The sequence below is a fragment of the Moschus berezovskii genome, chromosome 20 (assembly GCF_049115385.1).
Source record: "Moschus berezovskii isolate FMDL1 chromosome 20, NW_MosBer_1.0, whole genome shotgun sequence".
Classification (NCBI taxonomy): domain Eukaryota; kingdom Metazoa; phylum Chordata; class Mammalia; order Artiodactyla; family Moschidae; genus Moschus; species Moschus berezovskii.
This window is the reverse complement of record NC_142479.1, coordinates 73,443,350-73,468,473: the sequence shown is the minus strand read 5'-3', so window position 1 is coordinate 73,468,473 and position 25,124 is coordinate 73,443,350. Positions and strand designations below refer to the sequence as shown.

The 25,124-nt window shown below is 46.6% G+C and overlaps 1 protein-coding gene across 9 annotated transcripts in view; it reads left to right on the top strand.

The window, feature by feature from the left end:
• Window positions 1–25,124, top strand: part of CEP112 (centrosomal protein 112) — a 323,150-nt gene that overhangs the window by 143,552 nt on the left and 154,474 nt on the right. For all 9 annotated transcript variants that reach the window (XM_055408770.2, XM_088829417.1, XM_055408774.2 and 6 more), the window contains one exon: window positions 7,934–8,116. In XM_055408770.2, the coding sequence (XP_055264745.2) occupies window positions 7,934–8,116 (183 nt within the window). The remainder of the gene's footprint in view (window positions 1–7,933; window positions 8,117–25,124) is intronic.

Here is a 25,124-nt window from a genome sequence, read left to right as displayed (position 1 = left end):
ATCCAGAGGAAATGAATGACTGATGCCTTCTGGGCCTCAATTTCCTTACTCAGTGCGACTCGTGAGCCCCTCCCACGTAGAGAGCCCAGTGCCAGGAACTGTAATGAAGTGAAAAAAGCAGAGTGGTGTTTTAAAACAGTTCAGCCCAAATGCAGGCATGAAGTGTGCAGATGTGGAGAGACAACATCAAACACATGGGACAAACACTCACACAAATATCCTGCGAAGCCCAGGCTTTCATCAAGATTTCCTGTTTCTTTCCTGTATGACCCATTGGAACAGAGAGACCATTCTAATTGTCTTTTCACAAGCCTCACTCAAGTTGGAAACAAACAACAAAGCAGGCATGCTAGGATTTCCTGAACTGTGGAGATTTTTTTTTTGGCAATTCCAGCATTTCATTCTTTAATCTTATATTTTATATCTTCTCTTTTCCCTGCAAAGCCTTTAAAGGGAAATGTAGTTCAACAGATAAACAAGTGGCCAGATTCTCCAGGAAGAATAAATACTTACTGTTGAGGATGATTAAAAACACTGGACAGCCCAATCCTTACATGACACCACTGTTTGGAACAAAATGTTTTGGTAGCAAAGACAAGCCAGGAATTATACGAGATAAGAGCGCAGTTGGGACATTTGAAGATCAGTTGAGATGTTTTACAAACAGCATGCAGTTCCCAGTTTTTTCTATGTAAATATTAACCAAAATTTTTTAGGTGATATAACGTGAAAACGTGGACCTGTTTTGAATCAGACTGTTAGTCTCCACTGGGAAAGGACACAGCAGAAAGTGGGGCGTGGAGACAGGGAAGGGGGCCCAGCACAGGGCGGGTGGCACCCGTGGGTGGGGGCAGGGCTGGGGCCCAGCACAGGGCGGTGGCACCCGTGGGTGGGGGCAGGGCTGGGCCTCAGCTGTCGCTGGAGGGGGCACCAGGCACAGAGGTCTGTGATCTGCAGTCGGAAAGCAAGGGTGTTCTGAGTCCTGGGGGCTTCCTCTGTGTGACGGGAGAGAAGACCGTTTGTTGACACTGAAGGCATCGCGTGCACAGGGGAGCCAAGGCGGGCGGGAACTGTCTGAGCGACCCTGGCGATGGCAGCGCTGATCTGACAGCAGCAGCTCAGTGAGTTTCTGTTGGGTAGTGAGGCCTCAGGTGAGCTTAGTGACCATGGATTTGCAGGTCTCCCTAAAAATTCTTCGAAGTGCATTTCTGTGTAGTGTTTTAGTTTCTATGTCTAGTATGCCCCTGTTTTTCTGTCTTATTGCTCACCTTATCATACTCTCTTAAAAAAGTCTTTCTTTCTTGGCTTTCCTCTTTTAAGTTTGTAATAATCTTCGAGCCTCAGTTGCAGTCACTAGACTCCTAGGTAGTAATGAAGCCAAGTGCAGACCCTGGTCTTTCAGATTCTCTGCTTCCATAACCGCCTGATCCAGGCATGCAGCTGCACTGCGCAGCACAGATGGGTCCTCCAGGTACCTGGCGTCCTGGTGTTCGGACTGAAGTGCTGGGAGCCCAGGCTCGCAGAACCGCAGTGGCCACTGGTGAAAAGTACCCACCACCCCACCACCTCGTGTTCCCTTTTTCCCCGCCTTTTCTTGGCTTGGAATTGTTATTGTCTAGGTTCGTACAGATCGCTCCTTTCCCTCAAGTGGGATTGAAGGGGGCAAAAATGAATGTGCTTGTTTTTAGTGACCGTCACATGAAGACAATTTTCTTTAGGGATACCTCATTTTAAAAGGGGCTTCCCTGATGGCGCAGTGGTAAAGAACTCGCCTGCCAATGCAGGAGACATAGGAGATTCGGGTTCGATCCCTGGGTTGGGAAGATCCCCTGGACAAGGAAATGGCAGTCCACTCGTGCCATTTCGCCTGGAGAATCTCATGGACAGGGGAGCCTGGTGGGGTACAGTCCGTGGGGTTGCAAAGAGCTGGACACGACCGAAGCAGTTGAGTACTTTTTGCACTTGAGTACAATAGAAAAACTATTCTATGACACTAGAAAAATGTTTCCTCGGTAGTGGGATGGTTTAGCAATGATCCCGCTCTCCAGGCTCCTTCAGTGTCTAAGCTCAAATCCTGTCCTTCATCACTTAACTCAGGTTTACTGAGCAGCTCCTCCGTGCGAACACTGCGCAGTGCTTCGATGTGGCGGCGTCTGCCCTGGTAGGGGGAGCCCACGGCCCCCCAGCCTGAGGATGAAGTGTGAGGTGAGGCCGTGACCACTGCTCGGAGACGCAGCGGGACACCACGTCTGAGTGCAGGGCCCGCTACACGAGCATGTCCTTTCGTCTTAGATGTTAGCCGGGCGAGGCTTACTGATGATGTGGAATGGCGCGTGAAGGAGAGAGGGGACTCGGGTTATCCAGCTGAGCGACCAGGTGAACAAACGGTGGTGACAGACACTGACTCGCAGAGAGGAAGTGCCCAGACTGAGCTGGGATGCAGCGACAGCTTGACGTGGGGACCAGAGGGAGGAAATGGCAAGAATGCCCGAGAGCAGCCTGGGGGGCGATGGTGTGTGGGTGCAGCTTCCCATGCCGTGTGCAGCGGGGCCACAGGCAGGAGACGAGGACCTGAGTTCCCAGCCGTGTAGGCGTCGCCAGACGGGAGGCTGGATGGAGGCCGACTGCTGACTGCTGCGGTGGCAGGAAGGTCTTCGTCCCTTGATGAGTCCAGGCCAGTAGAGCGGGGCAGCAGCCCGAGCAGTGCAGGGCGCAGAACGGGAGCAGCCCCTCTGCTGTCCAGCGTCAGGTGTGGTGGAGGCGGCAGAGGCTCGGGGGATGTCCGCCCCTCCTGCTGAAAGCCCCGGTGGCAGCCGAGCGGCTGGCCGTCAGTGCCGGGGGACCCCTGGGGTCAGAGGAACGTTGTGCTCAGGATCTCTGGCGCTCTCCAGGCTCTGGGCTCTCACGTTTGCATACACTTGACCCAAGAGCGGTGATGGTTGTGTTGCAGGGCGGCTCTCCCTAGGGCTCCCAGCTGGCAACTCCTCTTCCTCCTTCTTGAGCCAGAGAACAGGGAGGACGTTCCTTCCCTCCTCCTGCAGCTGCAACTCATCGCACACCAAGGCTTACAGAATGCGGTTTTGTCATCTGGTTACTTTGAGCTCATTTCAGCTAATATTTTGTATCATAATTCCTCCTTTTTTATGTGTTGGGTGCATTCTGTCATGTCTATAACTTACTCTTCTGGCTTTGGGATTTCTGACTTTAAGGTATATTACTGGGACAGTTGATCTATGTATTGTGTACTGAGAAGTAATAACTTGCTGCATCCCATTTGTCTTTTAAAATAAGATTAATTAACAGGCTAACAATGCCAAAGAATGCTCAAACTACCGCACAATTGCACTCATCTCACATGCTAGTAAAGTGAACTGTGAACTTCCAGATGTTCAAGCTGGTTTTAGAAAAGGCAGAGGAACCAGGATCAAATTGCCAACATCCGCTGGATCATGGAAAAAGCAAGAGAGTTCCAGAAAAACATCTATTTCTGCTTTATTGACTATGCCAAAGCCTTTGACTGTGTGAATCACAATAAACTGTGAAAAATTCTGAAAGAGATGGGACTACCAGACCACCTGACCTGCCTCTTGAGAAACCTATATGCAGGTCAGGAATCAACAGTTAGAACTGGACATGGAACAACAGACTGGTTCCAGATAGGAAAAGGAGTACGTCATGGCTATATATTGTCACCCTGCTTATTTAACTTACATGCAGAGTACATCATGAGGAACGCCAGGCTGGAAGAAGCACAAGCTGGAATCAAGATTGCCGGGAGAAATATCAATAACCTCACATATGCAGATGACACCAACCTTGTGGCAGAAAGTGAGGAGGAACTCAAAAGCCTCTTGATGAAAGTGAAAGAGGAGAGTGAAAAAGTTGGCTTAAAGCTCAACATCCAGCAAACTAAGATCATGGCATCTGGTCCCATCACTTCATGGGAAATAGATGGGGAAACAGTGGAAACAGTGTCAGACTTTATTTTTTTGGGCTCCAAAATCACTGCAGATGCTGATTGCAGCCATGAAATTAAAAGATGCTTACTTCTTGGAAGGAAAGTTATGACCAACCTAGATAGCATATTAAAAAGTAGAGACATTACTTTGTCAACCAAGGTCCGTCTAGTCAAGGCTATGGTTTTTCCCGTGGTCATGTATGGATGTGAGAGTTGGACTGTGAAGAAAGCTGAGCGCCAAAGAATTGATGCTTTTGAACTGTGGTGTTGGAGAAGACTCTTGAGAGTCCCTTGGACTTGCAAGGAGATCCAACCAGTCCATTCTAAAGGAGATCAGTCCTGGGTGTTCATTGGAAGGACTGATGCTAAAGCTGAAACTCCAGTACTTTGGCCACCTCATGTGATGAGTTGACTCACTGGAAAAGACTCTGATGCTGGGAGGGATTGAGGGTGGGAGGAGACAGGGACGATAGAGAATGAGATGGCTGGATGGCTTCACCGACTCTGTGGACATGAGTTTGAGTGAACTCCGGGAGTTGGTGATGGACAGGGAGGCCTGGCGTGCTGTGATTCATGGGGTCACGGAGAGTCGGACACGACTGAGCGACTGAACTGAACTGAACTGAACTGAATATAAGATTACTAACAGGTCTTCAGGTAGTATTAGAGAAGAAAATGGCAGCCCCCTCCAGGATTCTTGCCTGGTAAATCCCATGGACAGAGGAGCCTGGCGGGCTGCAGTCCGTGGGGTCACAGAGAGTTGGACACGATTGAGCGACTGAACGACGACAGGCAGTATTTGCTCGTGCTGAGCGTGCTGTCGAGCAGCTCCGATAACTTCCGGTTCATGTTCGAGACCCTCAGAGACTTGGCCATCCAGCCTGCCCGGCCCAGTCTCTCAGGCCTGGCGTGTGCTCCTGCCCCAGGCACCCGTGTGGCGCCTCCGGTGGAGGGAGGCGGCCGTGGTCGGACTGTGGCAGGATCCAGTCCGAGGGCGAGGTCTGTGCCTTCGGCAGTCTCAGAATCCCGGCCAGAGTGTGCTGGGGGTGCGTCACGGGTGGAGCACGACCCTTCTTGGTCTCCTGTTTGATGATTCCTTGTGAGTCAACCTTGCAGTTTCTACGCAATACAGCCTTTTTCTCTCAAGACCCGGCCCCCGCTGTCGAGTCCAGGATCACAGAGGACTGGCTACCAGATCCCTCGCCAGCTTGCTTTCATGCCTGGCCAGTTCCAGGCCCAGCACTCAGTGAGCACTGAGGTCTTCGGTGATGGGCCTCCGCCCCCCGGAGCACTGATGCAGAGAACTCGCTGAGACTTGTTCTCCCTGCGGGTGTCGTCTGCTGTCCCACCCTCCACACCGTCCCTGCCTTGCCACCTCCTGGTCACCGTGCACTCCGTTGCACGTGACTGACGTCAGCTAGACGTGTGCAGTGGCTCCAGGTGAAGGGGCATGCTGCTTCAGTTCGCTGCTGAGATGTGCCCACGTGCCAAGGACGTGCATCTACACTTGGGCGCTGGGCTGAATTTTAATGCAGTCCCCCTTGATGATGGCATTATGAATACTATCCTTAATGTTCCTGAAACATTAGGGTTTTTCTCTTGGACTCTACTGTTAGTCTGGGGAGGACCCCCCTGCCTGAAATTGACGACAGTGAGGAAACCAAAGGGCTCGTGACATCTGGAAGTTGGTCAGGCAGCGCTGGATCGGGCAGTCAGCACTGAGCCGTTTCACTTGGAAAGGCTCTGCAGCCGTGAGACTGCTAACTCACCAGCCTTGCTGAGCAGCAGGCCCTGACCCAGGAGCAAACTGTTTGAATAGTTGAGTTTATGAACAGCTATCTTTAGGTTTCAGATGCCATTATCTCTCTTTCATCTGTGCCTGGTTTTGAAAATGAGTGAACTGAAATGTGAACATGAGCAGGATCCCTTCCCGCCTGTTGGAACTCCTCAGCTAACTCAGCATTTCTGTGCAAGGGCACTGGTCATTGAGCCTGGATCGTGGCTGCACCATTGCTAGTCCCTCTCAGCCAGTCCCGGTGTCACATCCTTTCTTGGGGGAAAACTTCTGTAATTCTTCTGTCTTAATTGTAGGTCTGTCAGTTACTTTTCCTTAGAGTATCGTAAAATATTTTGCTTTCTATCAATTTTAAATCACACCCATTTTTTTTGAGACTTTTGAGAATCAAATCTGAGTAGAACTTTTTAGCTCCTTTTGTTTCCTTGTTACATGTTTAAATCTTCTACTAAAATATATAATTTCATTATTATAATGCTTGATAGTATAATACTGAGCAGGAATAATAATGTGTCCAAGACTATACTAAAAATATCCAAACTCAAATAAGTCATATACTTGGCTGCCTGAAAATGATGCAATAATGTCAATAAAATCTTAAATTCTCTTTTTTGTTGGGATTAACATTGTAGTTGTGAGACTCACAGAGTCAACCATGCACACTTATTTTAAATAATCATAGAAAACTGTTGCACTCGGCACAGTATATAAGGAGAATACTTATATTTTTCTGTTTGTTGCCTATAATGGAATAATATGAAAGAAAAATCTGTCGTTTTTAAAAGACATAAATTCACTCGCATGCATCTTTGCTCTCAGACACAGAATAAAAATTCCCGTATCATTTCATCTGCCGTCTTGTTTGATGTGTGTGTGCATTTGAGAATTAGGACACCTTGGTCCAAACAGTAGAGAAAATGAATGAGAGGTCAGGAGTTGACCATTGATGCTCCCACGCTCAAAGGAAGTCACAGCAATAAAACTGTTTTGAAACCTACATTTAAAAGCACTTTTAATCTGCATTCTGTTTCCTAATTTGCGATTAGAGGACGCGAGTGTTAAATCTCCAAAGAAAACAGCTCCTGAAGTGTGGCGCAGGATACGCGCCTGGAGAAATGAGTGCTATGGCTTTAAGATAAGGTAGTCTAGCGATTCAGTGCACAAAACTAGAGCGATTTGGAGCAGGCTCCTACTGTTAGCTTCTTTGAAGATGGATTCTCACACCGAAAATAACGCCACATATTCTCGATAACAGCAGTTTTTCCCCCTGAAATCCACCAAAACTGAAGAAAAATCCAAGTGACTGTTCCTCGCAGCTGTGTGGCCTGGAGTTCACGGGGAAGCTGGCGTCCTGCAGTCCCCATTCAGCACCTGCTTCAAAGGCAGCCTGGCCGGCTCTAGTGTGCGGGCCAGGTAGGGTGCCATTGTGTGCGGCCCGGAGGATTAGTATCAAAGCTGCGGCGACCAGGCCCTCGGTCTCCGGCTGCCACTCAGTCTAGCGGGGCGCGGCTCAGACCAGCCAAGGTCACCGTCTCCAGCGTGGAGTGGACTGGGAAAGCACCCTGAGAATGGCGTGCTTTTTATGAAATCATGGCGCAGGCTGGCGGCGCAGCAGGTGCCCCCTGGAGCACACCACATCTGTTTGTGTTGGTGTCCCGTGGCTGACAACGAGATAATAGAGCTTTGAGATTTATCATTTTATTTTAAGAAAGACAACTGTATATACAATAATCCAGATGCCTACTTAGCTTCGATCTTTTATTTGAAAACCATGAAGAAAACAGACCGATTTAATTGCTGTTTTTACGTGTGTATATTTAAGCAAAAAGCAAAGCGTACTGACTGTTAACCATTTACAACCGTTGCTGGTCAGTGATACCCAAATTCTTGGGGAGGAGATACCTAGCATTCGACATAAATTTTTCTCTTCAATGTTCAGGCATTTGTGTCAACAGATTGCAGAAGGATTTACTGAATATGCCCAACTGTCTTGAATATTGTGAGGTTTAGATAAAATCCACCCCCACACACACCCAATGAGAGTATTTTAAGGGTGAGGTAATGATGACGCAAAAAATAAAATTTTCAACTTGGGCAAATTAGAGAAAAATTAAGCTGTGCACAAGTTGTCATGACGACAAGGATGCTCTGTTGATGAACTGTCCTCATTGTCCAATCAGATAGTGGAGCTGAAGCTGGGGCGTGAGCAGGAGAAGACGCACCTATTACAGCAGCATAACGCGGAGAAGGACAGCCTAGTCCGAGACCACCAACGGGAAGTCGGAAACCTGGAGGATCAGCTCCGCGCCGCCAATATGGAGCACGAAAATCAAATCCAAGAGTTCAAGAAACGAGATTCACAGGTAATTACCGATGATATTTGATAAAGCGGGCATCCATTTTTAAACAGTCATCAGCGTTTCATGTTTTCTTATTATTCTTGTTGGTGCACGCTATTTGATCATTTGCAAAACTGACATATAAATGTGATTTTTTTTTTGTTTTGTTTTCTCCCCACCCCCCTTTTTGGGGGGATGAATAAGGCTTTAACTACAGAAACCACAGGTAGCCAGATTAAAAATCCCATGGCGCGCTATAACTTGGCCCCCTTTTTATAATCTTGTCTCAGTTCCTTTCATGATGGATTTTTTTTTTTAAAGGTATCTGCCCCTTACCCCTCCCCTCAGCCTTAGCAAATCCCTAGGAAATGTATCAGCCTCACTCCTTGCTTTTTGTTTTAATCTCTGTAGGTAATCAAGCAGCTGTTTTAATATTTGCTTTTCCTTCGCAGTGTTGCTTTTTTCCTTTAGACTCTATATTTGATTAGATCACTGAGATGATAATTGATAAAAACGCCTCCAGAGAAGGGCTGTTTCCCACCAGGTCTGTCGCTGTCCTCCACGCACGCACACACGCCTCCCAGCCGCATCTCTGTAGTCCCTGTTGGAAGCCATTTGGCAGAATAACCCCCAGCTGTGGTAGCATTTGACTCTTCAAACTTATGGATGAAATGTGCACTGTCAGCATGGAAAATTATCTTTATAAATTTCAGATGAAAAAAAAAATCTTATTGGGTATGTTTCTTTGTGGTACGATACACTCTTTAGGGTATATATAATCAAAGGCCTTTAGTGTGTCCCCTTGGGGAGGTCGCTGTGAAATTTCATTAAAGAAAAATTGAAGAGCAATTGGTAACAATAAAAAGATAATTTTCTCTTCTAACAAAACCATATCATCCACGAGGTCTAAATAACCCTTTCCCGTTGAAATCTCACCATATTATCCACACCCCTCACAAGCTTCTCCCCAGATACATTCCTCCCCAAATGATATAATTTTTCAGCAAATGAGATAGACCTTCTATTTGTTTTAAGATGTGTTTAAACAATTTTATAATTATCTGAACGTACAAATTCTACTGATTAAGTAAGGTGTTGAAACTCGAGTCAGGGCGGGAGGCACAGAATAGGAGTTGTTGGCCGCTTTCATTTGACCTTGAGTTGTCTTTTACTTTCGGATAGCGATGGAGGCAATATGAATATACTCAGCACAGGCCTCTTTTTTTTGTCAGTAATATGGATTTCTAGGAAAATTAGGTGAATTTGTTTTGTGGGCTTTGTTAACTAAGAGGCGGTCGTTGTAGCAGCCATGGGATCAGCATAGGCAGTGGTTCCTGTGAAATTAACGTGTGCTGTTTCTGCCCCTGACCTCATTAGAGCCTTCATAAGATACATGCTGGCCTTTGAGGGCCAGTCATGCAGTTTATTAAGGATGTTTTCACACTTGCCTTCTCCTTCGAAGATGATATGAAGCCTTACCATTGTCTTCTTTGAGAAGGTGTTTGAGTTCTGAGTCAGCGTAGGGTCTGTTTGCATGGTAGAATAATTGATACACTAAAACACATTAACTTATCCAACTTGTAACTGTCTTCGTGGTGTTGTGGAAAGCGACACAAACGGAGGCCAGGTTTAGCGGGAGTCTCTGGTGTTGCGTGTGTTGCGGCTGCCATGTGTAGGGCGCGGCTCATTCAGTGACAACAAAAGGGAGACTCTGGGATCATTAGATACAGTGAAGCCATGGCGAGAGTATAGTAATGTCATCAACTGAGTTTCTTCTAATTGAAGTACTACTCTGACCTCCCCAAACGCTGTAGCATATGACTGTATTTCTCACATATTTTGTCTTTCTTGGAATAATTGGAATTGCTGTTGCAGGAATGCAAGGGAGCAATGGAAACTTAGGCTGAATGCATCCTGGATCAAAATGAAAGATGATTTTCTGCAGAAGCTGCACTAAATTGTTCTTTGAGAACATGGTTTTTAAAAATACTCTTTGTCACTAAGCTATATTTTAAACAATCTAATCATATATACCAAAATGCTAGCAACTTGTATTCATTTTTGGCTGTTTACTGGGGCTATTAATTCAGTCTCCTCAGGTAAGTCCCAAATTTTCCAAATATATCTTTTCATGATTATGGTCTAAATAATGTATAATACCTTTTAGGTTCTGAATTACATTTATAAATTAAAAAGCCCAAAGTGACATATGTTTTAAGAAATAGCAGATGCTTTTTTAAAATGGCCGCTGTGTGGTTTGATGCGGGAGCCGCAGGCCTGCTGTAGACGCCGAGCAGTGCGGTTTTCTGTCTGAGGCCGGGGAGGCGCTGGATGCTCAGTTCAGGTCGGCAGCTGTGGAGGCCATTTTGTAAAAAGGACAAGGTAAAACCTTAACCAAGAGAGCACCAGGGGATTATCCGTTTGGGGCACTGCGGCTTTGTCTGCTGCCTTTCATCCTTCAGATTCTTGAATGCAGGCGATGTACTAAAAAAATCTACTTTGGGCTCCTTTTGAACATGTAATATGTTGTGTACAATAAGAAAACCAGCGTTATAAAGTACAGACGTCTGCCTCAAGGTGATCCGTGACACCCAGGAGCTCCTTTCATGAAGGTGCTGTATAATTATTACAAGTGCATTGTTATTCTAGCAATTTCTGTTTTATAGAGAAACAACAAGATACGGTAATACCGTTGAGGACAGTTAACCATGTCTCAGTTTATTTGGTGCATTGAGCTAATTATTCTCTGCACATACTTTTATCATAATTCCTTGGTTTTCAGTGATGGGCTCGTTTATGTTGTGATACTTCCATTTGCTAACAAGGACACTGTCTTCCCCCTTCGTGTAAGGTGTTCAGTCTGGTATGTCCCTGAGGGACATCAGTAGATGTCAAGACATACAGAAATTCACAACCTCATTAGCAAATATTTCTCCCTTGCCAGATCCCACTTATTGAAGGTCCTCTGGTGAGTGATTTGCTTGAATCCATCATATTTTCTAATATAAAGGTGATATGTAGTTTTGTTGCGATCATCTTAGGAAGGCTTTGTTTAATGGTAGTCCTCATGTATTTCTTGGTTTGCTTTTGAACTGCAGTGTAGTAAAAGAGTTTCTGCAGTTTGCCCCTTGAGACTGAGGGAAAGCAGAACATAGGTTCCTGATCCCTGGCACGCTTTTAGTACCCGGATCCTCTCAAGGACTGCTTGATCTCTGAGGTTTGCTGCCAAAGTGAGGGGTATGCATGAGCCCCGCAGATACCGTCCCAGGGTGCCTTCATGGTCCGCCCAGAGGGTGTCACCGTCTGGGGACAGCTGTTGAGGTGCAGACATGAGAGGATGCGGGTGACACAGAGGCTGCTGGGGACCACCACATGTAGACCGCAGAGCAGACATCATGAAACGGGTCTAGCCTGACCCTAGCATCCTAATGTCTTTCTTGACTCCCTGAACTGAGAACTGTGGTTGTAAGGGGAACAAATTTTGTGTAAAAGACAGAGCGTCTGGATTTTGCCGTATTGACTCAGTGAGCGGCTCCGTGCTATTGCTGATTCTAAAATGTGCGGGTTTTAGAGCTCCTCTTCTTTCTCTCTTCTACTTTAAAAAGTTTTCTGAAAACGATATTTATAATAGACAATTTTAACAATTATATCTTAATAATTCTTTGCTTTTCAGCGATGAGTTACTTTACGTCGTGATACTTGCATTTGCTAAAGTGCACAGTCTTCCCCCCTGTATCATGTGTTCAGTCTGGTGTGTCCCTGAGGGTGTAACGTGCTGGAAAAAGAAAAGACCGTCAGATCAGTGGATGTCATTTATAAACTGGGTGTGTGCATGTGTGCAGTGGATTGAGCATGGGCTATTATTCTTCAAAGATTACTCTGAGGGTGACTTGAACAGCGCGTGTGTTCTCAGCATTATTGTTGAACCTGTACGTGGTCTCTGGGCTTTGAGAGGGCTGGCACTTTCTCTATTGAAAACATTTGATTTTAATTTCTTTGTATTCCAAGCACTTTCAAAAAGGATTTGAGGCAGCATTTTATGATAAACACATTATACAGGTGAAATATAGCTGAAAATAATAATTAAGCAATAAATGATATTAACCACTAAGGACAAGTTTAGCTCGGAGCTTGCCTGGAAGCTGCGGTGAAGAGTGAAACGTGATGAATCGTGTATCTGATGGAAGCGATCACACCAGGTCATTATTTTCTAGCTCTCAGTTCTGAGAGAAATTTAAGATATAGGGCTTGATATAAAAGGTACTGACCAGTATAACTGATGATGCTCTGTAGGTGTTAAAACAGTTGGGAAAAAAACCCAGTGGGAAAACCTTAAGATTCTTTACTTTCACAAAATGTAATTAGCAGGTTTATTTTAACGTGCCAAATTTTCATTTTAATTTATGGATAATGTCATTATCCTCAACATCAAAAAACACAGCTGCTTTGAGAGATCCAATTTTGTAGATATTATGAATCATAAGAAAGCATATTTCAAGTCACAAGCTTAAAAATTTCTATACCGTCACTACGTGACTATTTCAGAAACCCTTCTAAAACATTGCTGGGGTGTTAAAATTAAACTTGGCTGAAAATGAAAACGCTTTAAAAGTCAGTGCCCAATGTTAATTTCCAGGTGTGTTGTCTCTTCCTTATATCTGATTCTCCTGTCCTCTGAACTGATACTATGGAAAACTGTAATAAATTATAAATCAAATGGTAATTTGGTCCGGGAGCACAGGATATTTGTACCTGCACTAAAATGGTTCACGCCCTCCCTGCATAACCAAAGCAGTGTTTCATCATCAGTACCTTTTCACTAATATCATCTGCTTTGTTTCGGGTTAGTGGATATTTTTGTTTCTTTGGGTCAGACTGGACTCTGCACTGGCTGCTCGGATGAACCGAATTACGTCCGCCATTCCCCACCGCTGTAACGCGGATGCGGCTGCTCGCGCCACCCCACCTCCGCGCTCCCCTCTCCTCCTCAGGGACACGCACGCACCTCGGGGGGCCCAGGGCTCAGCGTGCACGCCACACGTGCTGGTCCCTGATGCACGCGCCACGTGTGTCGGTGCAGAGGCGGGGCACTCTGCGCTTAGTCGTGCAGCAAGTGTGCTCTGCAGCGCTGGACGGCGTGCTCAATGCGCGGCGTCAGAGGTGCTGGTGGGAAAACGCTTTTAACAATTCTCTTCATTTTGCAAAAAGAAAAGACTTTTTTTTAGTAGACTTGGGGTAAAACCACATACTAAAATTTTCCTTTTTTTTTTTACATGAAGTTTTATAGTATTGAAATGCTTTAAGATAGCTGAGGAACTTTCGGTGCTTGTTTAAAATATAAATAGAGGTTTTCCCAACTAAGCCATCTTTAAAAGCCTGTGGGGGATATATTCTTTTTCTGACGCCAAAAACTCAGGTTATTCAGAATTTTCCAAATAGGGCAAAGATCCTTCATATATATGCAGGAACAGATGCATTGATGCGAAGATCTCATTTTATTAATGTCCAGTGGTGAGGAGCCTAAGAGTGCTGCCTGTGGACTAATAAGATCTTTGCATTAATGTATTATTGTGTATGTTACCATGTGTAAGAATACTATTTCTTAGGTGCTTAATTAGGAGAAAATAGGGAAAGATGCCATTTCAAGTAAAGCTGCATTTTTGGTAGATCACCAGCTTTCTTTTTCATAAGAATTCTAAAATTCTGTAATTATTTTCATCTTAAAGCACAAAAGTAGCATATATACCTATAATTAAACTATAAATCATTCAACTTGGTTTTCATTGTGGAGAAAATTATATTAAGTTTAAAAAACAAAGACAGGTTGAGGAAGGAAAATGATTTCTCTAAGAATGATCCATTTATCATAGTTACACAGTGTATCTTCAATCCTGTGCATATTTTTTAAAATGTGGCAGTTACCATGGAAACCACATTCTATGGCATGTGGTCCACTGTTAGATCAAGAATATTCCTTTTCAAGACAAACCTTCCAAATAATAACATATAAAGTACTCCCTTTGCATTAATGACTTTATATCATCAGTAATGGTTGCTTTAAAAAAATCTGTCCTTTGTTCTCTTTATACTTATTGTATTTTTAAAGGAATGTATAAATTGTTCCTGAAGAATAGTAATTAAATGCTGGAGATATTTACAATGGGAGACCTAAGGTGTTCACTCTGCGGTGGGGAAAGTGGGTGGTTTCATGGGGGCAGTCTGTACTCATGGCATGTTCCGACAGAGGGAAGCTTATGAGCACACTGTCTACATCTCAGGTTGAAGTCATCTAAAGAGATGGCCGCATCCAGTTATTTTCATTTTATACGTAAAGAACCTGTGTGGTTCCAAGGTCATTATCTTGCGCAAGGTCAGAGAGTTAGCAAACCAGAGCTTCTTGACCTTAATTCAGTGCTCTTTCTTCATCTCACAGCCTCTTCCGAGGAGGGTTTTAGATTTCTGGAGAGGCTTGGACGTGGAGAAAGAAGAATCCTGTGACTCCACCGGGCGTGGCAGACACCGGGACCTTTGTTCCCAGGCAGAGACTTGCATCTCCATTTGCATTTCTCTCAGTGATTTGCTGTACTTGACGCTGCTGCAGAGTTGTAACTAGTCAGCAGTACCTCCTGGAACAACACTGAATCTTTACGCCCATGTGCATTTTAACAGCAGCCTTAACAGCAAATACTCATCGTGTGCTTCTTGTGCGCCAGGCGTTCTGCTTGGTCCTTTCCATTGCATTATCTCATTCAGCCCTCCAACGAGGATTAAATTTCCTATCTGGAAGTGGTTTTGACCTTCTTACCTGGGGGTCAGAAAATGTATTTCCCTTTACTGATGGGGGCAGATTCTGAAAGCACAGCAAGATGTCCAAGGTGACGTGTCTAGTAGTGTCGCTGGGCTCACAGCCAGGGCCCCTGCCCACTCACTGCTATGGAGGAGCTCACTGTCTCTGAATTCCATATCCTGCTTACCTCTCACTGTGTTTTCAATTTTGGGTTGTTAATACGTTGCTAGATTTAAAGCACAGATTACCCGTAACTCAGGCTATGTAAATCCAAGTAGGGTCTGAGCCAGTGGCTTCAGTCTTTCTCCAGGGTCACAGCCATGGCCATGTCTGCCATCTGCGACAAGTACAACTCTGAAGAGATGTGCATTTCTTAGTATTTTATTCGGAATAGAAATCCTTCCCGCAAATTTTAGAACTTGTAGGATGCAAAAATGAGTATGTTTTTGAAATGGGTTCACTTTTGGTTTCCATGTTATTACTGCAATAAGAAGGTATGTCCAGTGTAAGAATCCGATAGGCTTGCATCTCAGTGGGACCTACCAATCCTTGTAAAAAGTTGCCTAGGAATTTACATCTAATTCTGGTGAAATACAATTGGTTGTGAATGGTTTCAGTCAGTTCAGTTCAGTTCAGTCGCTCAGTCGTGTCCGACTCTCCGTGACCCCATGAATCACAGCACGCCAGGCCTCCCTGTCCATCACCAACTCCCGGAGTTCACTCAAACTCATGTCCACAGAGTCGGTGATGCCATCCAGCCACCTCATCCTCGGTCGTCCCCTTCTCCTCCCGCCCCCAACCTTTCCCAGCATCAGAGTCTTTTCCAGTGAGTCAAGTCATCGCATGAGGTGGCGAAAGTATTGCAGTTTCAGCTTTAGCATCAGTCCTTCCAATGAACACCCAGGATCGATCTCCCTTAGAATGGACTGGTTGGATCTCCTTGCGGTACAAGGGACTCTCAAGAGTCTTCTCCAACACTACAGTTTACTATAGATAAATGTCTGTTATATGCACATACTAATTTGAAATATTAGATATGATTCATACCTTTCAGTGGAGTGGCTTTTTAAATCTCAAAGCCTTCAAAGTTAGCATTTTTTCCATAAAGGAATCCATGTAAGGATCCTATTACATGGCAACAGCTAGTCAAAACCTTCTAAGAAATGAGGTCGAGGTGGTTTAGGAAGTTCAAATCTGGAGATTTTCCTGATAGAAATACAAGGAGCAATTAGAAAGTGTGTTTTGTTTAGAATCTTAAAAAGCAATTTATGTTGATGCAGTTTGAGCTGAATTCTAGAGTAATGTTGGTCAAAATGAAAAGTTTTCAGAGTTTTTGGGGTTTTTTAAGCACTACTCCGCATTCATCAATTCGTTCCCCCTGGGTTATTTTTAGCACACTTCTGCCCACCTCCACGTGAGTGAAAGCACTGAGGGAGCGGGGGACGAGTCGCGCCTCTTCCTTCAGGTCTTGGAAAAGTCACCCTTGGGTTTCTGACTCAGTTCTCTGAGAGACATCCTTGATGTCTTCGCTTGCATATTTGAGGTGATTTTTCGTGACGGAGAGGTTGAAGGCAGAGTGCAGGAAATGACTGGCCAGTGGAGATGTCATCACATGTTTGGAGAGCCACAGACCGAAGCTCGTTGCACCATCGCTGTGTCTTTGGTCAGGGCTGGTTGGAACAGCACCTGGCCGCGCAGCGCAGAGGATATTTAACACCTGAGCTTTTTCCCTGAGAAAAATAACAGACATTTCTGCTGGGGAGGCCGTAGACTCCTGTTTGAGGAGGCGAGCATTACATGAAAATAATGGCCTATTTCAAATGTCTTTAGTATTTGTGGAAAGGAAGCCTTTGGAAAATACTGTCATTAGAAGGAAACTTTAGGATAAAAAAAAGTGGTTTCATTGAGACCCAATTGGTGGATTAATGTGGAACTTGATGCAATATTTTTCCATCGAAACAAGTATTAAAATTTAGTGAAAATTATTTTTTGTCACTTGTTCTAACAATTATTTTAAGCTGCTACCTGACCTCTCGAGTACTTTTGGATAGTTGTATCCTAAGATGTTGGGAAAAGACCCCAAGAAATCATAAAGAAACACTGCACAGTTAGACCTGCAGGGTTTGAAAATGTGTGTTATTTTCCCCTTTCATTTGGACTTGTTTTTTGTTGGGTATGGAGTCAAAGCCTGAAGGTAACATTTGAGGATGAGTTAATGATGTCCTCGGAGAATGAGGTTTGTGAAACACGTGCCCTGGATCTGCGGCCTCTTTCCTTGTTAGTGGGGCAGCTCCAGTGCTGCCGTGGTTTCAGAGCGTGTGTGTGTGGGCGCCACTGATATCATCTCTCTGTGGTGCAGAGGAGCTGTCAGTGAACACGGACAGTGGTCCAGCCAGGCCTAGCGTCTTAAAACAAGGCAATTTTCCACTAAGGACTTAAAAGTTGTAGGTCTTAAAAAGGTTAAAAATTAAACTGGTGATTCATTCATCTTAAGTTTACTCCTTAAGTGAGTATTTATTAATGAAGCAAACCCCAGACCCCTAGGGTCAAGTGGGACCTTGTTTACTTTGTTATTTGCAAAAATGTTATTTAACACACAGAGTGCACATGTTCACCAAATGCTTCCTGAAAAGCTGATTTTTGTCAAGTAAACGTTGGTCTCCCTTTTGGGGCACATTTCACAATAGATCGAGATAAAGTGACACTGGCGTGTGCACAGGGTGACAGAGCTTGGGGGTGGGAAACTTTGGTTCTTCGTTAACTCAGAAATTACTGCCAAAGCTGGTGTTACAGAAAAGTCCCGAGTTCCAGGGGTGTGGCGTGTCCCGGCCCCTAGAAGCCAGTCATGGCCGATCACTGGTTCAGGCTTCAAGAAGTAAGGGGGTAGACTCGGGCACGTTCACCTCTCCATCCTGTTCGGTGACATGCAGCAGACATCGTAGTCTATTGCCGTCAAGTTCAGTTCAGTTCAGTCGCTCAGTCGTGTCTGACTCTTTGCGACCCCGTGAATCACAGCACGCCAGGCTTCCCTGTCTGTCACCAATTCCCAGAGTTCACTGAAACCCACCTCCATCGAGTCGGTGATGCCATCCAGCCATCTCATTCTCTGTCGTCCCCTTCTCCTCCTGCCCCCAATCCCTCCCAGCATCAGAGTCTTTTCCAGTGAGTCAACTCTTCGCATGAGGTGGCCAAAGTATTGGAGCTTCAGCTTTAGCATCAGTCCTTCCAATGAACACCCAGGATTGATCTCCTTTAGAATGGACTGGTTGGATCTCCTTGCAGTCCAAGGGACTCTGGAGAGTCTTCTCCAACACCACAGTTCAAAAGCATCAATTCTTCGGCGATCAGCTTTCTTCACAGTCCAACTCTCACATCCATACATGACCACGGGAAAAACCATAGCCTTGACTAGACGGACCTTGGTTGGCAAAGTAATGTCTCTGCTTTTTAATATGCTATCTAGGTTGGTCATAACTTTCCTTCCAAGGAGTAAGCGTCTTTTAATTTCATGGCTGCAATCAGCATCTGCAGTGATTTTGGAGCTCCAAAAAATAAAGTCTGACAGTTTCCACTGTTTCCCCATCTATTTCCCATGAAGCGATGGGACCAGATGCCATGATGTTAGTTTGCTGGATGTTGAGCTTTAAGCCAACCTTTTCACTCTCCTCTTTCACTTTCATCAAGAGGCTTTTAGTTCCTCTTCACTTTCTGCCATAAGGGTGGTGTCATCTGCATATCTGAGGTTATTGATATTTCTCCCGGCAATCTTGATTCCAGCTTGTGCTTCTTCCAGCCCAGCGTTCCTCATGATGTACTCTGCATATAAGTTAAATAAGCAGGGTGACAATATACAGCCTTGACGTACTCCAAGTTGGTGCTCCTTAAAAGAATACACAACCAAATGTGAAACAGCTTGCCAGTGGGAGTTTGCTGTATGACTCAGGGAGCGCATGCTGGTGCTGTGTGACAGTCGAGGGGCAGGATGGGGCGGCAGGTGGGAAGGAAGTTCTGAGCGGAGGGGACGTGTGTGTGTGCTGTACTTAGTCGCACTGTGTGTCCAACTCTCTGAGACCCCGTGGACTGTGCCTGCCAGGCTCCTCTGTCCATGGGGTTCTCCAGCCAAGAATACTGGAGTGGGTTGCCATGCCTTCTTCCAGGGCATCTTCCCAACCCAGGGATCGAACCCAGGTCTCCTGCATTGCAGGCGGATTCTTTACCATCTGAGCCACCAGGGAAGCCTAGGAAATTCCAGGATGGGTCGCCTATCCCTTTGCCAGGGGATCTTTCTGACCCAGGCATCGAACTGGGGTCTCTTGCATTGCAGGCAGATTCTTTATCAGCTGAGCCACCAGGGAAGCCTGGACACGTGTGTACCTGTGGCTGATTCATGTTGATGTATGGCAGAAACCAACACAGTGCTGTAAAGCAATTATCCTTCAACTGAAAATAAATTAGAAAAAATCACTTCAGAAACAGGAATAGTAGAATAAATCTTCCCATGAAAATCATTATTGTTGAGTGTCCTGATTGCTTTTTGAAACCTCATTGTTCCATGTTGATACTGACAAAATGGAACCTTGTGACTTGAACATTTTTGTAATTGTGACACTTGGATATTATATAAATCAAATTAACTTCCACGTACATTTTCCTGTCTGTCAAAATTAGGTAGAATTATGTATATGGAATTTCCTTATGACTTCACCTTGACTCATTTCCTCAGTAAAGGCTTTTTGGGTGCAGTTGCTTGCAGGCCCTGAGGACGGGGTGGGCACTTGAGTGTTGCCCATTTATGTTGCGTTTGACTTTGCATGTGATTGGAAGACAAGAGGACTTTTTTGGGCAATAGGTGACATGATCTGACCCCTGCTTCTGAAAGGCCACTGTGGCTGTTGTGGAGAGTCCTGCCTGTCTTTGCCGCGTGTACTTGAGTCGGGAGGTCGTGCTGGCGGGTGTGGTGAGGGGGTGAGGGAAAGAGGGCTTCTTCAGGGCTTTGGTTTGAGTAGCTAACTAGGTGAGATGTGATGGTCGGATAGCATCACCAGCTCCGTGGATGTGAACTGAGCAAACTCTGGGAGATAGTGAGGGACAGGGAGGCCTGACGCACTGCAGTCCGTGGGGTCGCAGATAGTCAGACACGATGTCGCAACTGAACAGCACAGCTAATGAGAGAAGGTGTCGAGCATGGACCGTGAGGAGGGAGTAAAAGCAGGCGTCGTGTCGTTGCCAGGCCAGGGTTGAGCTGCACCTTAATGTCCAGATGGAGAGGCGCCAGCCGAGCTGGAAGTAAGTGCAGGTGGAGATCCAGAGACACAGATTCGGACATCACTGGCACGGGGTAACAAATAAGGCAGGGGCCCGGATGCAGCCATCAAGTTCGTGCTGGACATGCATCAGCGGTGCTGGTCATGGCGGCCTCGCCCGCCCACTGGCGTGTGAGCCGGGGTCGCCGCTTCGTGGCTCTGACGGGCTCGCGGCGTGTCTGGAGCACCACGCGTCAGTCGTGTCACCTGGAGCCCCTGCTGCGTGTTGGCACTGGGTCGACAGGGCGTGTTGACCACAGCGCGGCCTGCTCACCGTCCGTGAACAGACAGGGCTGTGTGCGTCCTCATGACAGGGAGGGGAGCCCAGAGGGGACCCCAGGACAGAGGGGCCGCTGAGGACAGGGCCCGGCTGCATGGGGCAGAGACGCGGGAACGCCCGTCGCCAGGACGGTGCCTGGCCCGCAGTCTCCACGAGGGCACCTTCTGCCGATGACACCCTGATCGGGTGGTGAGCTAACTGAGTCCTTCCGGGCCCTTGGCTGCCCCTCTCTGGGGGTGGTGATCCTGACCTTCCTGGCTTCTTCCTGCGCTCTGGAAACCTTGCCGACTCACCGGCCACAACCGCCGTGTGTGTGAGGAGCTATTAGCAATACCAGCGTGGGAAGAGACAGCAGACCTCAGGGCCGCCCCGAGCAGGCCGGCGAAGTGCAGTGAGCCAACCGAGGCGCCCTGACCCCTGTGTCCAGGAGGTGGAGCCTGCAGTGGGGGACACGCGCCTGGGGTGACCTGAAAGGCCACGTTCGGGGAGCCAGACTGTGCACTGAGCGTTCTTAGTGAGTGGAGATTCACTGCGGGCTAGCACAGGAGCGGAGAAGGCGATGCAAGCCACGCCAGTGCTCTTGCCTGGAAAACCCCATGGATGGAGCAGCCTGGTGGGCTGCAGTCCGTGGGGTCGCTAAGGGTCGGACACGACTGAGCGACTTCACTTTCACTTTTCACTTTCACACACTGGAGACGGAAATGGCAACCCACTCCAGTGTCCTTGCCTGGAGAATCCCAGGGACGGGGGAGCCTGGTGGGCTTCCATCTATGGGGTCACACAGAGTCGGACACGACTGAAGTGACTTAGCAGCAGCAGCACAGGAGGGGGTCCTCCGTCCTCCGTAAGGGGCCGGACCAGCGTCTGGAGCGGTGGAGGGGGAAGGCGCAGGGCCTGTGATGCAGCGGCGGTGGGGGGGCTTTGCCTGCCCTGGGGCCTCCTTGGTAGCAACGCCCAGGTGGTCGCTGGAGGCCCGGGAGAGGAAGCCGCCCCTCGCCGGGACGCGCCTGTCCTCGTGGGCACCCGGGGCCCCCTGCCTGCGAGCGCCGCGCACGGGTCGGGGTGCCGCTCGGTCCTCTGCTTGCTGGGCCGCCCCTCGCCTGCCTGCGCCCGCGGCCCTGGTACCTCATCTTCCGACTGGCGCTGGCAGGACGGGGCCAAGGTCCGCTTCCGGGCAGACGGGTGTGTGTGCAGGGCCTGCAGATCAGCTCCAGACACGTCTCTAAAAAGAAGCGTTTTCAGCTGGACGGGACCTGGTTCTGTCGTCGTGTCTCATTATTTTGAGAAAGAGCATTGAGCAGAGTGTTTTGTGCTGCAGGCGCTTTGTGGAGGACGCAGGTATTGTCAGTGTTTACAGAAGGACAGGCCACGCCGTGCGGGGCGTCATTGGAGGGCTGGGGTTTGAACCCAGACCATGTGACTTCAAAGCCTCTGAGCTCTGGCGGCCCTGCGCCTGTCCCTGAGAGCAGTCACGGGCGAGCCCATTTGTGCAAAAGCCTTTATCCCGCTGCTGTTGACCACTGGCTTGCGCTCAGCCTCCCTGAGCACCGTGAGGCCATTTCACAGGACAAATCAGGCTGACGCATCGGAACGACCAGGAGCCCGCCCTCACAGCCTCCCCAGCATTTTCCACGCAGCGTTGGAGCCCCTTTTCAGCAGCATGAACATCATACTGTAGTTATGGCTGCAGTTTTCCCCCCTAGCAACTCTTTCTCTTCTGAAACCCTGGGGCAGCCCATGGTTGTTTAGATTGAGTGCAGGAATGTTTTTAAACATTAATTTGGTTTGACATGACTTGGTGCACAAATTAATTATTCAAGCACATATTGTTCCATGTACATGAAAAGAATGGAACTGTAGTGAATCGGGTTCTGACGACCACATGTGCGTCGCAACGTTACCAGCAACAGACTATTCAGAGAACAAAAGCTGGCAACATGTCCCAGCTCTGGATTCGGCCAGTCCCACAAAATTAGCATAAATATGTGAAGCGATAGGAACAGTTTGGGGCTTCCTAGGATAGGGCCTTATTCTTATCTAGTTCTGAAAGAATGTGGGATAAACGATTCATTTAGCCGAGGATAAAAATATGTTTGCTATGCAGTTATAATCGTGTGTCATTAATCAGAAAATCCTGCAGAAACTCTGACAAATTAAAAACACAAGGATGTGTCTGCAAGGGCTTTTTCAGCCATTACAAAGCTGCTTCACCTCTCAGGCAGGCTCTTTTATGGCAACTCCTTGCTCAGTGTATAGACATCTTCAAAGGCTCTGACATCTGTCGGCCTTTGAACTACCATTAAAAAATATTATCCCATTTCCATTCTTTTATGCCCATTTTTTTAATTATAGCCCTTCTTTCAAGTTGGGAACATGGTTGGTTTAAATGAGGCTGTCCTTTCGTTTTCAGCCACCCAGCTGCGGTTTGAATAAATTGATGTAGAATCAAAGGCGGGACTTTAAAGGAAAAAGGTTTGATGGACTTGGACTCCGAACCAGATGAGGTTTTATGATGAAAAGGGTTTAATCCCAGCACAGGCATTGCGTCTATCAGTTGAGCAGAACAAAGCAATTCATATATATAGGTTCACGCGAAATGATCTATTTTTTTTTTTTTAACGGCACAGATCTCTTCAGGACTTGCAAATGTGGCATTAGCTAATATTCAGAGAGCTGATTTCCTTTCATCCACAGAAGCTTGTGATTACGGTACAGCTCTCGAATTGGAAACGAGAGCCGCGACACAGATTTGAGGCTGCGCCGTCTGATTTGTATTCAGTGTAGATGTCACTGCGGGACAGGCTCGTGGGGGCCCAGCCAGTTCAGCACACAGAAAAACAGCTTCATCATCTGGGTCCTCAGTCACGAACATCACCAGTTAATTAAGACAGCAGCCTCATGACTGTCAGCGAGATGCTTGGCTGATTGGTATCGCTTAGGATTTGACGAGAAGGATTGAAGGAGCAGCCTGTCTTCTTCTTCGTGTTCTTCTCACAGGTTAATGCGCACAAGTGCATTGCAGGGGAGGGCAGTACAGTCGTGTGACTCGATCCACTTTATTAGAGAAGGAAGACAGCGTAGTGCGAAACAGCAACTTAATTTGTGTTCAAATATTTCCCCTCATCCAATTATTGATCTAAAAAAAATCCTTTCTGAAAGCAGATTTCAACATTGCCTTTGTTCAGTAAGCTCCTGAATGTTATCTTGAGCCAAGTCATTGAGTAACTAGCTAAGTAGTTTAGGATAATTGCAAACCTAGAACATAGATCTAAGTCCACTTCAAAGTAAGAAGTGATTAAAAAAATTTTTTTCTAATAATAATTCAGGGTAAATTTTACTTTTAATCCATTAGAGAGATTTCTTAAGATCACGTGCACCTGCTTTAACACTGCTGTTCAGTCGCTCAGTCATGACTGACTCTTTGTGATGCCATGGACTGCAGCCACCAGGCTTCCCTGTCCTTCACCACCTCCTGGAGTCTGCTCAGACTCACGTCCATTGAGTCAGTGATGCCATCCAACCATCTCATCCTCTGTCACCCTCTTCTCCTTCTGCCTTCAATCTTTCCCAGCATCAGGGTCTTTTCCAGTGAGTCAGCTCTTTGCATCAGGTGCCCCAAGTATTGGAGCTTCAGATTCAGCATCAGTCCTTCCAGTGAATATTCAGGGTTTATTTCCTTTAGGATGGACTGGTTTACATTAGAAATGTGCTATTTCTCAGAGTAAAAAAAAATGGTTCTTCCATCTACTTAGAAGGTTTGGTGCCATTTACTTGTACAGATTTGATCATTCTGCACTGATTGTTTTTCATTGTCTTCAAATATAATTTCTACTTTAAATTACAAATTAATATCCACACCGTAGTTTGAATAAACTCTGAACTTGCGTAGTTTTGCTTTTCAGCAAAGCAGGTGCTGGCTGGTGGAACAGCACTTTAATCCCTTTCCCTGCCGTGCGTGGCGTCTGTCTCATGGTCCAGAGTGCTTCACGTCCTGGTCTTGCCTCCCGTTTCCTTTGAGGAAGACGTGGATTGGTGCGCTTTGATGCTGACTTTACCAGGAAGCACACTTTGCCCCGCCTGACATGTTTCTGCACATTCATCAGCTTACCGGGATACTTGGAATAAGTTGGATTTCTCTTAGTGTAGCCGCCGTCGTTTCTCACTCCAGAACCCTATTCCAGCTCCCCGCCTTTTCATCATGTGGCGGCCAGCAGTTTCCAGCGCTTGTAACCATGTGTTAATGGTTTTCGTCTCTGTACACATTCCTTTCGCTCTGTCCTACTGAACCATGCGTGTCTCCTCAGTGCGTACTAGTTTTACCTGGACTCTCCCACTTTTTCATCTGAGTTTCTGACTTCTCCACCAGCTCCTCTGACTTACACTGTTGTAGTCTTCCACCCCTCTTTCCCTTAATTCTTCTATTAAGCAGCCGTCTACATTTCAGCGGCCTTAAATCGCAACTACATGCTAATGACCTCAGAGTTCCCTTCTCTCATGTTAGAGCTGCCTTTTGGCACCTTCTTTTAGCTCAGGAGTGCCTCTGGTGTCACATGTCCAGGAGTGATACTTCACCCCCATCTTCTCTGCGTCTGTGAACAGCATTTGCATTTGTATACATGGAATGCACAAGTCAGAACTTGGGTGTCATCCTTGAATGGTTTA